Here is a 17,190-nt window from a genome sequence, read left to right on the forward strand (position 1 = left end):
TTGCAGAAGGCGAGGGCCCCTTAGAGTATGGTTTGACAGTGCGTGGGACAGCTGGAAACCCCACACAACCCCAGGATGTGTGGCTACTCCAAGAGCAGGGTTAGAGATGGGCAGTCCCAGGTTTAAATCCCCTTTCTGCCACTTACTAGCTGGTAGACACTGAGTGTGTTGCTGTACTTCTTTGAGCCTGTCTCTTTGTAGAGTGGGGGTAAAGTAGAGGCCCAGTGGCTGAAAGGATAAAATGAGATGAAGCACTACAGGAAAGTTCCTTTGTAAAATGTTATCACTATTCTAGATTTACTTTGCTCTAAAGAGGTCTTTGTGTATTTAAATAACAGTTGAAATATGAAAAGGCAGCTTTTCCACTTCCTATAGTTGTTATGCAAATATCAGGACCCTGTGATGTGCATACTATAACTTTACCTCCCTCCAGGAGCGCCAGTACACCTGCCACCTGTTACAGCTTCCTAGAGCAGGCGATTCTGGAGGTGGGGCAGCCCCTGGCCCTGGCGGAAGGAGCCTGCTTATCTGAATCCTTAGTGGGATTCAGTGGTTGCTTGGTTCCTTGAGAGAGAGAAATCTGGGAGGTCATACTTGCGATTCTCCTGCCTCAGGCTCCCCCAGGACCCGTTGTGGCAAGTTCTGGCAAGTAGCAACACTCTTAGGATGACAGCGTCTTTACACTCTGAGGACTGCAGATCAGATCCAGGCTCTGTTGTGACAACTGAGGAACCTTCCCAGGATCACACAGGAAGGCATGAGAGCAAGAGCTGGGGGTCTCCTGACTGCTGGCCCAGGACTTTTCCCTTTGTCCCCAGTCCAACACCTGTGCTTCTCAGCCCTCACCTGTTCGCTCTTGTTTTTTGATGCCATGGGTGACGGGCATTCCCCACTGCAAGGACAGCAGCTGCCTGCTGGTCATGTCACCATTTGGAGTGGATCGGGGGCATAGGAGTGCTCACGTGAGAACCAACAATGGTTGTTTGCTCAGAGCTTACCACGACCAGGGAGGTATCGGCCACCATCACCTGCATTTGGCAAAGATGCAAAGAGGCAGGAGAGTGGGACACTTTGAAGCAGATGAAAGGGAAGGCTCAGATACGTGCTGATTGGAGGTTGTTGGCGTGGGGAATCCAGAAGCAGCCAATAAGAAGTGGGGCATCCTTTGTTCTCTGTGAGCGGAAGTGGGGCATGTTTGGCTTTCTTTGGATGGTGCTACTAAACTGGAAATGGGGAAAATTTTAGGAAAGTTGGCAGTTATTGATCAAATCTTGGCCTTTGGGGGCTGATTGCTGCAGAGGCTGTGGTCTGGCTTCCTGAGCAGGTTACTGCAGGCTGTGGGTCAGAGTTCCACCTTTACATGTGGCCTGGCCATTGTCCCTTTGTGTATTCAGACTCTTGGGGTGACTGGCACTTGCTGTAGAACGTGGGCTGCAGAGACCTGCAGCTGGGACCCACGTGGTTCCCTGGTGGTGCTGGAGCAAGGATGGGTGAGGGGCAGTCTCTGGCCACATTGTAGAGAAGGAGAAATGTCATCACCCACAAGCTCAGGTGGGATTGTCACTGAGTCCTGGTCCCTCAAGATAGGGCTCAGTGACCTGGAAAATGGGCTCTGGCTGTTGAGAAACAGGTCCTTGGAATGTGACTCTGGGGACCATAGCAAATGGTAAACGTTCATGGTGACCACCCAGGCTGGCCCCAGTTTTTTTGTTTGTTTGTTTTTTGTTTTGAGATAGGGTCTCACTCTTTTACCTAGGCTGGAGTACAGTGGTGTGTGATCTCAGCTAACTATAGCCTCAACCTCCCAGACTTAAGTGATCCTCCCACCTCAGCATCTCAAATAGCTGGAACTATAGGCACACACTACCATGCTTGGCTACTTTTGTCCATTTTTTTGTAGAGGTGAGGTTTCACTATGTTGCCCAGGGTGGTCTTGAACTCCTGGGCTCAAGTGATCCTCCTGCCTCAGCTTCCCAAAGTTCTGGGATTACAGGCATAAGCCACTGTGCCTGGCCTGGCCCTATTTGCTTTTTAAGGCCCCGAGTGAAGTCTGCTGAGTAGAAGGCATAAGTGAGCCTAGACATCACCAGGCAGCTCCTGGGACCTCAGGCCTCTGCCACGGCCCTGTGCTGACTTGCAAAGAGGACCCACTTGGCAGCTTGCAAAGCATTTCTGTGTCAGTTGCCTCCTTCTTCCCATTGACCCCCAGTAAGGAAACATGGTTGGGGAAGTTGAGTGACTGGTCCAGATCCTATACAAGTTCTCCTACATCCCCCTCCACTGTTCCTCTCTCAGCAAAGGCCAGAATCTCCCCAGGCCCCGCTGGAGGTGGCCAACATCCCCACAGACCCTCCATGCACCTGCTGCCTAGCTATTGGGCACTTTCACTCTGCCAGGCTCTGCACACCTTGCCGTTTTCACTGGGCTTTTCTCTCTGCTCGGAGCACAGCTTTTGTGACTCTGCTCGTTTTTCCATCCAGGCCTTCTCTGAAGCCCCTGTCCAATGAGGCTGACTTGGACTCCCAGGGTTAGTGCTGGTCCTCAGGTGATTCTCACTCTTGTGATTGCTTCTGCACGGAAGCCCATTACTGTTGCAAATAACATTGTCCTGGCAAGAATTTCAGAAGTCCGTTTACTGGGACTCTGAGAATTTTCTCATTGCAAAAATAAAACCAGCCAGCACAGTGGCTCATGCCTATAATCCCAGGACTTTGAGAGGCCAAGGCGGGAGGATCACTTGAGCCCAGGAGCTTGAGATCAGCCTGGGCAACATAGCGAGACTCCATCTCAACAAAAAAAATATTTTTTTTAATTAGCCAGGTGTGATGGTGTGGCCACTGGGGTGGCCGACGTGAGAGGATCACTTGAGCCTGGGAAGTCGAGGCTGCAGTGAGCCGTGATCGTGCCCGTGCACCCCAGCCTAGGTGACAGAGAGAGACCCTGTCTCAAACAAACAAAAACCCAAAAAGCAAAAAGACACCAAACAGCTGAATTTAAGAATAAAGTATGAAAAGTGCATTAGTTTAAAGCAGGCAGTTTGCATCATTGGAAAGGGTGGATTTCCATATTTGGTTCAGCTGCACCCTGGCTTTGAAGACTCATGCTGTCCATGTGTCTCGGTTGTGGAAGGATCAGCAGTCTTCTGTTCAGAGCCAGTTGAGCTGGCTTTGTCTAGGAGATGCCTCTGCCACACATGTACACCCTGGTTCTGGGCAGTTGGTGTCCATTGGTGGTCTGCCACGTGGGTGGGCACATCGGGAATGGTGCCACAGGCCCCCTGGGTGGCCACAGTGGTGGATGCTCTTATGTGTCAATCACTGTCACCAGAACTGCCTGTACCACAGGGAGCCGGGCTGCTGCTCAGCCTGTCTGAGCGTTGGAGCTGTCAGCCATGGCAGCTGCTGCCTCTCACCCCGTATGCTGCACGCCTGCCTGCAGAACGTGGCCTGGTCTGCGTGTCTGTCTGCTGTCAGGAACACACAGCAGGAAAGCGGGTGTCTGTCTGTGCACACATGTGTATGCAACAAGAACATACCAGCACATGCCTGCAACCCATCCAGGAGCACCCCACCTACCTCATGCAACCTCTGTGGGCCCAACTCATGTTTTGGTGTTCCTCATGGCCTGCACTAGTTCTGATGACCCCCGTGCTCACCAGGAAGCCAGGAGCTGCAGTTCCAGTCCTATTCCCTGCAGACCTCTCTTTGAAGCCCCTGTTGCCCCATCCCTGGTGACAAGATTCTAATCATGACCAACTGTCTTTCCAGTGAAGGGAGAAGAAGACACCCTTCCTCCATGTCAGTGAGGGGCTTTGTCTCCTGTCAGCGCAGAGGGCGGGCTGGAGGGCAGGCACTGCAGAGCCGGGCCCTGTGCCTGCAGATGGCTGGGTGGATGCTGATATAGGAATGGAGGAGGAGGAGGACCAGGGAGGAGAGGATTGAGGGGGCCCCCGAGTGATAGCACATGTGTGCAACCTGACCCGACTCCGTGCTCATGACAACCCTGAGGTGTTTGTGCTAGGAGAAGGGTGAAGAAATGGCTCAGAGGCTGAGTGACGCACCTCTCCTATGGAATTACTGACCCCCTCACTGAGATCAGTGGTAATTCCCTTCTGCCAGCTGATCACCTTAACTGTCCAGATTTATAAGCTCTGAAGTTCTTCCCGGCCTGTCTTCCCCTCGCACCACCACTGCTCCCTGAGTCCGGGCTCCAGTCGCTTCTTCTGTGGACCATGAGCAAAGCTTGCCTGGAGAGACCTGACTCAGCCTGTTCCCTCACGGCACTACATCTGCTGCAAGCCTAAGGGGTCCCTTTTCACCAAGAGGAATCTAGGTTCCCAGTTATGTTCTAGTCATGCCCCCTGCAGACCCTCACAGTGTGACTCGCAGGTCCTGTACCCGAGATGCTATTTAGCTCTCATGCCACCAAGTTCACTTCCTGTCTCCACATCACATCCTCCCTGAGCCCTCAGGCTTGGTTCTGTCCTCTATACTCTGCCGTGGCAGAGCGGAACACCCTGTGTGCTAATGAACAGTTTCCTTTTTTTTTCCCCCACCCAAGACAAAGTCTTGCTTTGTCGCCCAGGCTGGAGTGCAGTGGCGTGATCTGAGCTCACTGCAACCCACATCCCCTGGGTTCAAGTGATTCACATGCCTCAGCCTCCCAAGTAGTTGGGATTACAGGCATGCACCACCATGCTGGGCTAATTTTTGTATTTTTAGTAAAGATGAGATTTCATCATCTTTGCCAGGCTGGTCTCGAACTCCTGGCCTCCTGCAAACTTTTTGCTTTAAACTAAAGTACTTTTCATATTTTATTCTTAAATTCACCCGCCTCAGCCTCCCAAAGTACTGGGATTATAGGTGTGAGCCACCTTGTCCGACCATAATGATCTCTTTGGCAGCAATAGTAAACTCCTTGTTTACTATTGTTGCTAAGTTTCTATGTGACCCTGCTCTGCCATGAGCTTCTGGGGACAGCAGCAGCTCGTCCTCATCTTTGTTCCCTCGTCCCCAGCACAGTTCTTGCAGGTGGGAGGTTCTCAGTGAGTACTGGCCATCAAAAGTGCTCACAAGAGAAGGAATGAGTTGCTCATAGAGTGGCTGAGGGCCTGGTGGCAAGGCCAGTGGAGTCGGTCAGGAGATCTTTGGAGGAGGGGCTTCCGCACATAGGGCACTATCTGAGACTGGGGCCGGGAGCCTATCCCTCTCCCCTCCCTGGCCCTCCCGCCTTGGGGAATAGGTTAACAGAATCCTGAGATGGAGATGTGCCGGCAGCCTGCTGCCTGCCTACCTGTCCTCCACCTGTCCATCCCTCCCTGCCTCCATCCATCGCCCATCCTCTCATCCAGAGTTTATCAAGGCATCTGTTCTGGACCAGGCACATTACCAAGTCCCCAGAGCCTGAAAGTTTTGGGCCGCTCAGGACAGGACCCTGGGGCTTTTAGGCATAAAACTCCATCTTTCCTGCTTCTTCGATTCCCCTGGAGATGGGTCTGGAGAGCTGGGGAGGTAAAGAAGGCAGCCCAGGCGGCACGGGGCGGGTGGGGTAGGGTACAGACCATGCCTGAGCCTCCCGCGTGTGCTGTAGATCCACTTAATTTCAGTTTAAGATAACAAAAGGGCAAACATGTCTCTAGGGAGAGAAACAAGGACCGAATCCAGTTGGAGGAGAAAACTCACATGGAAGGGAAGTTAGGCCTCCTGTGTGCTGTCAGGACAGGGTGCAGGCGTAGGCAGGGGCACCACAGCTTCTCCAGGGAGACCTCCTTGCGCCTGTTCTCTCGCTTTCTTTGTTCTTCAGATGGCTCTCTTCCTCTGTGCGCCCTCTGATTTCTGGTCAATGCAAAGCCTCTTGCTCCCCTGCCCCGAGGGGCCCGTGGCTGGGTACAATGCAAGTTTGATCCCCAGGAGCCAGGGAGGGCCTGCTTGTTTCTGAGGGGACAGTGGGGGGTGTGGTGTGGAGCTGCTGCTGGGGGAGGCTGCAGAGCAACCTCAGACTTGCTCTCCCTGAGAGCTGCCACCTGGGTAGGGGCCGGGGCAGCTCTCCACCCTTCCCCACTGCAGTGCCTGCTGGGTCCAGGAGTAAGAGCCACACAAAGGGCAGCGGAGATGGGGAATGAAGTGGGGAGAAGCATCGGGCAGAACAGCAGCTGCAAGCCTGGCTGACCGTGCAGTTCCTCAGGAGACTGAACACAGCCTCCTGGGCCTGCTTGGGGTTTCCGACTCAGTGGGTCTTGGCTGGGGTCGGCTTTGCTGTCTGCCCCAGGAGGCCATGGCCCCTGTTTGGCACCCACTTCCTAGGAGTCATGAGAGCCGAGCTGGCTCTGCCTGATTTGTGAGAATAAAGGGGAGAACGTCTGAGCAGATGAGTCCTGGCTCCTCCAGGTCTCAGAGGAGCAGAAGCACTTTCTGGAAAGCACTTGCCCTTAGGGTGGAGAATCCAGGCTCCCTCCACCTCACCTCCAGCGCCACAGGCAGGGCCTGAGGGTGGTGCACAGCAGAGGAGGTGCCTCATGGCCTGGGCTGGGTGGAGAAAGCACAGGACCAGGCAGATGGGCCTTCCTGGAGCAGTCCGTGCCACTGCGTCTCTGCTCCCCGTCACTACCCTTGAAACATGCCACTTTCTCCCCAGAGAACGGCAGGATCAATCCTGTTGTCCCTGCCCCATCCTATATCACCTTCCTCATGGGACATTTGGAGGGGACGAGGATAGGACCACAAGTATGACCATCCTCAATCTAGACCCAGGCTGCCTGTCCCATCCCTACTGTGTGGCCTTGGGCAGACACTCAGCTTCTCTGGACCACTGTTTCCTCATTCAACAAAGGAGTCCTGCAGAGATCCTTCCCCTGGCACTGGGCCCTGAGCTCAGAGGTTGCTCCGTCCTGCAGCCTTCTGGCAGGGAGCGTTCCTGGCCTTCATAGTTCCTCCTCGCCTCTGCTGGGTGACTGGGGTTCTGCTAGACCTCAGACTCCGGACTGTGGGAATGGTCACCTTGGAGGGCCCTGCCCCTTCCAGCACCCAGGGCCATTCTGCTATTTTTATCTGCCGTTGGTTAATCTGTATCATTGTGTAGGCCAGCCTCGGTGCAGTTTTGCCGCAGAGTGTTACCAACATGAGCTCAGATGGTGACCTCACATAGTGACCTCGGTCCAGTGGATCTGCCCGCCAGAGAGACAGGCACACGGAATTTCAGTTTCCAGTAAAGGGCACATTCTCATAATTTTCAGGAACCTTAAAATGGCTAACAGGCATCACCAGCAGGCGTTGAATGCCTGTTAAAGTGATTAAAGTAAAATCAGGTGTGTTTCCTTCCTGGCAGTATCATACAGTGATGGACACAGATCCTGAGCATTCAGCTCCAGGCATGTTTACTTATCCAGCCCGGAACCACCACCTGGATCAAAACTGAAGTACTCCCACACCCCAGAAGCTTCCATCCTGCCCTGTCCTGGTTTCTCACAGCAGGGTCTGGCCCAGAGCAGGACCTCCTCAGCCAGTCGGCAAGTGCACCGTAGTGGGACCTGGGTTGGCAGAGCCAAGTGCACTGTAATGGGACCTGCAGTGGCAGAGCCGGAGTAGGGGAGGTGGGCAAGTCCCAGAGAGGCTTCCTGAAAGGGGGCTGCACCGCAGAACCCAAGTGTTAACTAGAACAATGGTGGTTTTACCATGCAAAGGAAACAATAAGGCGCTTACCAAGGCTGCTTTCTGCCCTCATGAGTCCTAGCCCTGAGGTTTGTGGCTCCAGACCAGGTCCATCCTCATTTCTGAGTGGCTGTGGAGTGTGGTTGTCTGAGCCTGGCCCCCAAGTGCTGAGACTGAGACCAGGCAGCTATCTCCACCTTCCAAATGGGAGCGCGATCTCTGGCCTGTGACTGCATGGCAGACTCAGGGCCTGAAGACATCTAAGAGCCGGGGTTGTCTGGCAGCCGGTGTCCAGTCCTGGCAGCCACCTGCTCCTCCTGACAGTGGTCATTTCTTGAACACAGGGCACAGCTGCCCACAGTAGCAGGGGCCCTACCACTCTGTCATTGCGGAAACCTGCTCCCCAGCCACCTTCGCTGGCCTGCTTTTCTCCCCTGGGATGGAGGACCTGTCCTTCCCTTGGCCGTGTGACCATCTGTTAGAGATTTCAGAAAGACTTCAGCTCCACCTGCCTGGACTGCTCTGGTGGCCCTCTCCAGGCCTTCCCTGGTCCCTCTGGCCTGGTCTTTTCTGGCCCATGGCATCCAGCCACCCCCGCTGCAGGGCCCCGCACTTGTGTGGGTGTGACCGGGCCACCCGGACACTTGTGGGAAATCCTCACCCTGTGCTTTGTCTGTGATTCTCCAGCTCCAAGAAGCCCAAGAAACATCCCAAAGTGGCCATGAAAGCCAAGCCCTCGCCCCGGCTCACCATCTTTGATGAGGAGGTGGACCCGGACCAGGGGCTCTTTGGCCTGGGCAGGAAGCAGTTCCCGCAGGGCCCCTCGGAGGATGTGTCATCCACGGACCGTAAGTAGAGCCCCAGGGTCTGCTCCTGGTGTCCTCTCGGTGCCCAGCCCCGTCACCAGACAGGGTGTAGACTCACCCGGCGTGAACAGGACTCATCTCCCCTGTCCTATTTAGATGTTAGATAGACTCCGCTTTGGAGGGAGCTTTCCTGCTGGAGGAATTGAGCCTCACAGCTGGTTCCCCACAGCCTGGAACATTCCCGGGCCGTGTGTTTCCTGTAAACGTCCCACAGAAGAGGAGGGTGGTTTTCTGTGCTGCTTCGAGAAGTGCTTCCATGACATCTGTGGGCAGATATGGGCCCTGGGCTTCCAGGCACCGTTTGTGTAGAAAGTGATAGGGCCTGCCTGGGGCACGTGTGTGACTGTAGGTTTGGATTTAATAGGAATGTGTCGCCTGCATGGACTCCCCTGGAGGGCTCTGTGCCGAGTTGGCAGAGGGAAAACCGAGCGGCCTTGGGACATCTCCACTCATCCCTGGGTCCCTTTCCTCACATGCCCAGGTCATCCTCCAGTGAGGGGAGTTGATGCCACCCACTAAGTCAGCCCATACTTGGTGAGCCCCCAATGCGGGCCAGGCCCAAGGACATGCTGAGGAGTGAGACCTAGTCCCTGTCCCTAGTCCCTATCCTGAGGGCCTCGGGGGCCCCTGGCGAAGCAAGTCATCACCTGACAGTTACAGAGCAGCAACAGTTATGACAGGCTGCGCAGAGGCATCAATTCCTGTAGGACTCCCCGGAAGACTTCCTGGGGTGGGGTGGGGGCCCTCCTTGAGCTGGATCCTGGAAGGTCAGTGGAGTTTGCTGGCCTTGTGGAAGCAGGGGACTCCAGGTATAGTGGCCATGATCGGCATTCTCCAAGGGCAGCCCCGATCAGTTCACACGTGAGAGGGTGCGGGGAGGACACCCAGGCTTCCTGAAGGCAGCAGCCACATGTCATGGCACCCCAGCAGAGACAAAGCGGCCATGGCACCCCAGCAGAGACAGAGCAGCCATGGCATCCCAGCAGAGAGAGAGTGGCCATGGCACCCCAGCAGAGACAGAGCAGCCATGGCACTCCAGCAGAGACAGAGCGGCCATGACACCCCGGCAGAGACAGAGTGGCCATGGCATCCCGGCAGAGAGAGAGTGATCATGGCACCCTGGCAGAGAGAGAGTGGCCATGGCACCCCAGCAGAGACAGAGCGGCCATGGCACCCCGGCAGAGAGAGAGTGGCCATGGCATCCCAGCAGAGAGAGTGGCCATGGCACCCTGGCAGAGAGAAAGAGTGGCCATGGCATCCCGGCAGAGAGAGAGTGGCCATGGCATCCCAGCAGAGAGAGTGGCCATGGCACCCTGGCAGAGTGGCCATGGCATCCTGACAGAGAGCGGCCATGTCACCCCAGCAGACAGTGGCCATGGTACCCCAACAGAGAGACAGTAGCCATGGCATCCCAGCAGAGAGAGTGGCCATGGCATCCCAGCAGAGAGAGTGACCATGGCACCCCGGCAGAGAGAGTGGCCATGGCACCCCGGCAGAGAGAGAGTGGCCATGGCACCCTGGCAGAAAGAGGGAAGCCATGGCATCCCGGCAGAGAGAGAGTGGCCATGTCACTCCAGCAGAGAGCGGCCATGGCATCCCGGCAGAGAGAGAGTTGCCCATGCTGGTGGGTGGCACTCAGTAAATGCTTGTTGAAGGCCAGGTGCAGTTGAGGGGTTGCACTGAGATCAGCTGGACTGGATGGCGAGATGCCTGGCGCAGTGAGCCCAAGAGGCTATAACCTCCTAAGAGCAGTAGGAAGCCCATGAGGACCTGAAACCGGAGTGATGCCATCAGCTGACTCTGGCACAGGTGCCAGGCGGCTGAGGCCAAGGCAGACAGCTGTCCCAGGCCTCTGTGAGCTCTTGTCCTCGTCCTCCTCCTGCCCCTACCTGGTCCACTTCTCTGATTTTCTGCCTTATCCCTTGCTGGGTGCCCCAGGAGGCTGGGCCAGGCCTTCTCCACCTTGTACCTTGGGTGGCTGAGGACGGGCCAGGGCTTCCTCTGACGCCCCTGCTGCTGCCTTCCCACAGCCCTGAAGCTGTTTGACGATCCTGACCTCGGCGGGGCCGTGCCCCTGGGTGACTCCCTCCTGCTGCCGGCCGCCTGTGAGAGTGGAGGGCCCACGCCCCGCCTCGGCCACAGGGACGCCTCCAAGGAACTGTTCAGGTACCGCCTGTCCCCAGGGGCACTTGGCCAGCTCTGAGAACGTCCTGGACAGAGCCCAGGGCCCGGCTCATCTGGGGGCATTGCCCGGTCTCAGCCCCAGCCTCCTCTGAGGGGAGGACCCCAGACCTGTGAAAAGTAGAAACCTGTGGGTGCACATTGGGTGAGAAGCAGCGAAGGGGTTTCAGGGGGAGGATCTGCAGCCCAGGGCTGCTCAGCTAGTTCCAGAAAGAGAGAACTTTGTGTGCACAACCAGTCTTTCTTTCACAATCATATTTTAACAATTTATGTAAAGAATAATTAAATTATATAATTGTAAGAGCAGGTATAACTGGCACAAGCAGGTTTGGGAACAACTTAAACTGACTCATGGCAGAATGCAGCCCACCCAGAGAGGGGGCAAAGTGCAGGTGTCCTGGCGATGGCCTCTCTGCCGGAGGGCCCGGTCAGCAGCTTTTACAGAAGGAAGGGAGAATGAGGCCTCATCTGTCACATGGAGGTCAATTGGCAGAACCTGTGCCTGAGATGGCTCCTATTTCCTGAGTCCTTGCTGTGTATGCAGTAAGCCAGACTCCTTATGCGCTCTCCTATGTAATCCTCACGACGGCCCCCCTAAAGTAGATGCTATTTTCTCCATATTATAAGAAATCGAGTGTGGGAGGCCACCTGGCTAAGGCCCCTGCTCTGCCCTGGCCTCTCCACTTCATTAGGGACTGTCTGAGCACTCGGCTGGGTGATCTGCCTCCCCACCCAGCCCCCCAGTTCTCCCCAGGCCTTTACCTCCACTGGCCACGTTCTCAGCAGGCTCAGTGTTGTGCACATCTCCAGCTTCTCCTCCGCGCTCCAGGACACAGGACTGTGCCTGGGGTTCACAGGAAGCCAGGCCGCCTCTTTCCAGGAACGGCTTATGTGACACCGAGGCATGCAGGCCCTGGAGACGGTCATCTCTACCCCTCATTAGCAGCCTCGGGCTATTAGACAGCCCTCCAAGTGCCCGCCAAGCCTGAGTCACCGTGACGGCTTCTGGTATTTACATGTCCCCAAGGCCCCTGGCATCTGTTCACTCTCATCCTGTGTCCTCACTCCTGATATCCCGGCAGGCTGGGGGAAACCAGGATTGTTATTTTATTAGAGGTAAACCGAGGCACAGGGAAATAGAATACTAGAGTCGGCCTGGGGAGTGGCAGGGCCAGGCCAAGTGTATCTAGGAGTCCATATGTCCCAGTGGGGTGGTTCTCGTGGGACCTTTCTGGCCTAGTTTATTCTAAATCCGTTACTTCCCAACCTGTGTTCTGCGGAACATGGTACAGTGGGGTGGTCAAAGGCTACCTTCAAAGGGGCTCTGTGGCCTGATGAATTGGGGAAATGCCATATGAAGCAGGGCTGGTAGTGCGCGAGCCAGCACCACACGGCACTTCACATTCTCATTCCTCCCTGGGCCCTCCCCTCTGTGGTGCCCCTTAGCGTCCCACAGAGCGCTTGGGGAATCCCTGCTCAAAAAATGTGGGTCCCGCACCCCCACCTTCACTTTAGCAGACACCTGCTAGTGAAAGGATTAGCTGCTTTTCTTCTTTTAAAATTCAGGCAAATTCAAAAAGAGCTGTAACACTGGGATTAGCTTCTTGAGAGCAGGAACCACATTCATTCTTTGTGTCTGCCCTGTGACTATCCAGGGAGTAGTTGGGCTTCCTCATAATAAAGAACGTTCTGATAGTCATTCATTCCTTCATGCTTTCACCCCTTCGTTCATTCTGTCACTAGCCTCAGCCGTGACAGCCGTGAGGCAGCGTGGGGTGTACACTGAGCGTGTTGAGACTGAGAAGCCTTTGTTCCTTCTGGCTGTGCAGCCACACCAGGGCAGAGCCTCTAGTCTAGATGTTTAGGTGAGTCTTGTCTTCTGCAGGGACCCTGGGAGACGGAATGGGCCCAGGGTCTTAGAGCTCCCTTACCCCTCTCTGGTTGACCTCACACCAGCTGGGCCCAGAAGAGAAGGGAGCTAGTGAGAGCTAGTCCTAGTCATGACTCAGAAATAGGGTACTAGGAAAAGGGGTGCCTTGCAGCCACCTGTGTCCCAAGAGCAGCTGTGCCGCCTCCCACCGTGGCTGCCCACCCATGTACACCTCCCACCTGGGAGCAAATCCAGCTGCTGATGAGTTCCAAAGAGTCACTGCTTTGCCAAGCAGGATAATCCTGAAATCTGACATAAGCTTCTAGCGGCGGCTTTGTTTTCCAAAGGGCCCCTATTTGAGGATAATTCAGTCCCTTTGAGCTTTTCCCAGGTCCCCTCAGCCTTCAATGGCGGCCGCATCATGCCAGTGGAGCTGGCACCTGCCCCGGGGGAATCAAGGAAGGGCCGCCACTTGGAGGGAGCTCCAGCACGTCTGACCTGAGGTGGCCAGGAGCAGCCCGGCCATGAGTGATACCTCCTGAAATCGCCTCTACCCCAAGACAACTGATCTCTCTATGAAGGCCCGGCTTGGGCCAGTCCCTCTGGGGTTGTTCAAGAAGGGCACCTTTTATTCATTTCTCTGCCGACCAAACAGACTCTGAATTCTCTCTGGGGTTTGTGCCCCATCACAGGAGGTTGATCCAGGAAGCAGGCAGGGTGTCCGGAGCTCCTTCCACAGCCGGCTGCAGGCAGGCATCCACCCCGGGGGTGCTGTGCTGGGCACCTCCAGACTCACACAGGCTCTCTGGTAGTGCCAGGAGTTGTCCTGATCAAAGGTATCTCCTCTCTGTCCCCATCCCTGCCCGGCCTTGCCCCAGGGCAGGAAGCCGCTGCTCCTGAGCCTGCCTGGTTCTTCCTGTTCATTCTCATTCCCACTTCCAGACCTCTGCTCTCTGCTCCCTTCTCCAGGACTCTCTCCCCTATTCATGCCAGGCTCACCCTTCTGAAAAGGCCCACCTTCCCAGGAGGCCTTCCCAGCCTGCTCTGGCCCAAGGGCTCACTCCCTTCTCTGGACTTCAACACCTTCTTTCCAGGCCTTTGCAATTGCGTGGCCCCTGCCTGACTGGCCTGGGGGTGTCCCCATTGTAGAGAGAGGCGCTGCTTTTCTGTGTCTTATGCCCACTTGCTCAGTCCCTGCTGTCGGTAGACATCAGTACATACAGCCTTCCTGTACATTTGGAAACTACTTTCCTTGTGTTGTCTTATTTGATCCTTGTAAGAATCCCTGTGAGGGTGGTAGAGCAAGTACAATCCCACTTTATAGAAGAGACTGAGGACCAGGGAGAAGGAGTGGCCTGAAGTCACCTGATGGAGGAGTTGCAGGATGAGGAACGGAAGCCAGTTCTCCACCCGCAGTGCTGTGCTGCTGTGCGCAGTTCTGTGCAGCAGTGCCAGTGACACTGTTACTCCTGCTTGTAGATGAGGAAGCTGAAGCTTGTAGAGACCAAGTGGGTGCTCCAGGTCTGCTGCCTTCAGTACCTGTGCCTTCCCTCACCGGACTCCAGCATGACTGAGCGATAGACGTAGAGATGCCTGTTAGCACAAGGGGAAACCTCGCCCTGACACTGGAGTCCGGGTGCCCCCGGCAGGGGAACACACCCCAGAGAACCAGCCACAGGCAGGCCAAGTCCTGTTCATCCTCACACTAGCTCTGGGTCTCAGGGCAAGGCCCTTTGCCTCTCTCCACCTCAGTTTTCTCATCTGTAGAATAGGGCTCATCTCTGTGCACACACTGTGTGTGGAGACTATTAAATGGGTTGATGAACGTGGGAATGTCTGGCCATCATGGGTGTTCAGCACAGGGCTGAGTGGATGGAATGGATTGAATGAGTCTTCCACTGTGCATCCGTCTCCAGAAATCAAGTTCTGGAAAATCAAGGGCTTGGCCTATTTCTTGCCCTCAGTACCCAGGGATGGTCCTGAGTGACTGTAACACTGCCGGGGCTTTTTTCCCACCCACCAGTGGGAGATCAGAGGTCTGGGGTCATGACAGAGTCTTGGTGGGCCCTGGCCAAGGCCATGCTCAGCTCTCGCTGGGCTCTGTCTAGCACCCATGTGGCCCACAGAGGCCCACTGTGGGCGGGCCAACCCTGCGCCACTGTGGCTCAGCGCCCCTGGTTATTCTTTCTCTGGTTGAACTTGCTTTGGATGAGGGCTCAGCTTCTGCGGGCCGATGTCCTGTTCCTCCCAACAAAGGCACTGTCACATACCATCCCCTCGGGGCCACTCGGCCTCCTGGGACTCCACGGTCCTCATCTGCAGGGTGGAGACACAGTCGTGCCTCCCCAGAGCGGCGTTTTGAGGATGAAATATGATAAGGTGTCTGAAGTGCTCGGCACAGAGCGGGAACTCTGTGCATGGTAGCTGGTGGTTCTTTCTGAAGGGATTGGAGGGAAAGCCCCCTACAGAAGCCAGCATGTGTCAAGTGGCGTCATCTGAAGACCAACTCCCAGGAGGCTGCGTGGGGCCTGCCCTGTGCCTGCTTTGCTGTGGGTGGGAGGGAAGGACAGCCCTGGCCTTCGTGTCTCCTCTGGGCAGGATGGGTGGAGGGGCCAGAGCGGAATGGGGCGGGGCGGGGCCTTGACCTGGCCCAGGCTGGGCTCCCTGCAGCTGCCCAGCCCCCTGAGGGCAGTGGCATTGCCTGGGGTCTTGTTCCTGTCACGGGGTAGCAGTGTCATGCTCAGGGTTCCTCCCTGTGGTTCCCTAGAGTTGAAGAGGACTTGGACCAGATTCTAAACCTGGGGGCTGAGCCCAAACCCAAGCCCCAGCCTAAGCCCAAGCCACCAGTGGCAGCTAAGCCGGCGATACCCAGAAAACCAGCTGTTCCCCGCAAAGCGGGCCTGGCTGAAGCTGTGGCTGGGCAGCAGAAGCCGCAGGAGCAGATCCAAGCCATGGACGAGATGGACATCTTGCAGTACATCCGGGACCACGATACGCCGCCCCAGGCGGCCCCCAGCCTCTTCTGACGCTTCCGTGCTGGCCCCTGGCCCAGCAGGCCTGTCTGTGGGGACATCTGTGTGAAGGGAGGGGACTGTGCCCTGCAGGGTCAGAACCTCCCCACCCCCGAGGGAGGCCAGGTGGAAGCCTGGGTCACAGCACCCAGAACTACATGGTTCCATTTTCTCCTGGGCTGTGGGGCCAAAGTAGAACCCTGCAGGCTGCGGGAGTGGCTCTCACCCTAGGAACCGGAGCCCAACTTGTCTTACTCCCCATGGACATGGAGGGGAGGGAGGGTGTGCCTTGCCAACCAGGAGCCCAGCCCCAAGGATGAAGCAAGACATATGGGGCCCCAGCGAGGTGTCACATGGGGCAGGGGAGCTTCATGCCCTTGGGTTCTGCCTGTCCCAGCACAGACACAAACTGGGACTGGGCCTCTAGCCCTCCTCTGCCTCTGTTTGCATAGTAAGAAGGAGTGATCAGCATCCTCCCCTTCCCCTACCCTAAGCAGCAGCCTGGGTGACTGACTGGCCTGGGCTTGGTGGGGGGGTCCCCAAGCCAAATTACTCCAGGGTCTCTGCTCCTCGTGGCTGCCAGGGGCCCGCAGGGTCTGTGGGTCTCCCAGGAGAGGGATGCTGAGGGGGAGATCAGCTGTCTGGAGTGTTCTGATGCAAGTCTCCCCTGAGCCTCCTCTTGATACGCGCTCTAAAGGGAGAAGTGAGGCCCAGCCCTGCCTCTTCAGGGTGCAAACGGCCCTGCCAGGCCCCAGTTCTTCCTCCCTCCTCCTTTCCCAGGAAAGGGCAGCCCAGTCCATGGCCTTCTTGGGCCTCTGGGCACAGAGCCAACGTTCGTCATTGCAGCTCTCACAAACTGGGTCATAGCATTCTCCACCGCTCAGCCTGGAGCCTGGGCAGGGCTCCCAGCCTGCACTGCCTCCCACTGCCAGTGGGGCGTGATGCTCTCAGGCTTCTGTCCCGAGGCCTTCGCCATCCTCAGGGTCTGGACTTGGTCAGTGGCCTTTCACCAGTGGAGCTGCCTTCCCAGGGAGAAGCAGCCATGCGCCAGGGCAGGGCCCGTGCCTTAGACTTCTCCCGACCCCCAGAGCCCTGGCACACAGGTCTGGGCACCACACAGTGCTTTGGATTCTCAGTGAATCATCATAATAAAGCAAAAAATGTCAAGCTGTCTTTCTTGGTTATAATTCTTCATGTTCAGAGCTAGTTTTTTCTTTTGTTTTGTTTTGCTTTTTAATGAAACAGTAGTTTTAAATGAAATGCAACCACTATTGTTCCTTGGCCCTGTCCTGCCTGGCAGAAGCATTGGGCGGGTGGAACTAGGACCCCAGACCCTTTTCTGATAGACACCAAAGCCAGCCCTGAGGGAGCCCCCAGCTGATGGTGCGGGTGTTTTGCAGCCATCAGTGTGGAGTGTCTCCAGCCCCTGGCCCGTGCTAGGACCTGTCTGCTCTGTCCTGCATCTGATCACGTCCCTCTCCAGCTGTGCTCCCCTGTCCTGAGCAGCTTCCGCTCCACCAGTGCGAGAGTGAGAGGAAACTGGTGGTTTTGGGGTCGAGAGCTGACTTCCTCTTCCTCTGTCTTAACCCAGGCTCAGAGGGTCAGCTCCCTCCCCA

At 56.2% G+C, this 17,190-nt stretch overlaps 1 protein-coding gene across 1 annotated transcript in view; it reads left to right on the forward strand.

Annotated features, from left to right (window-relative positions):
• Positions 1-16,755, forward strand: part of HS1BP3 (HCLS1 binding protein 3) — a 28,915-nt gene extending 12,160 nt beyond the window's left edge. The window contains exons 4-6 of the mRNA XM_011971404.1: positions 8,334-8,494; positions 10,543-10,678; positions 15,331-16,755. Coding sequence (XP_011826794.1) covers positions 8,334-8,494; positions 10,543-10,678; positions 15,331-15,589 — 556 coding nt within the window. The 3' untranslated portion in view covers positions 15,590-16,755. The remainder of the gene's footprint in view (positions 1-8,333; positions 8,495-10,542; positions 10,679-15,330) is intronic.
• The last annotated feature ends 435 nt before the right edge of the window (positions 16,756-17,190 follow it).

This window comes from Mandrillus leucophaeus, unplaced genomic scaffold (assembly GCF_000951045.1).
Source record: "Mandrillus leucophaeus isolate KB7577 unplaced genomic scaffold, Mleu.le_1.0 Scaffold122, whole genome shotgun sequence".
NCBI classification, from domain to species: domain Eukaryota; kingdom Metazoa; phylum Chordata; class Mammalia; order Primates; family Cercopithecidae; genus Mandrillus; species Mandrillus leucophaeus.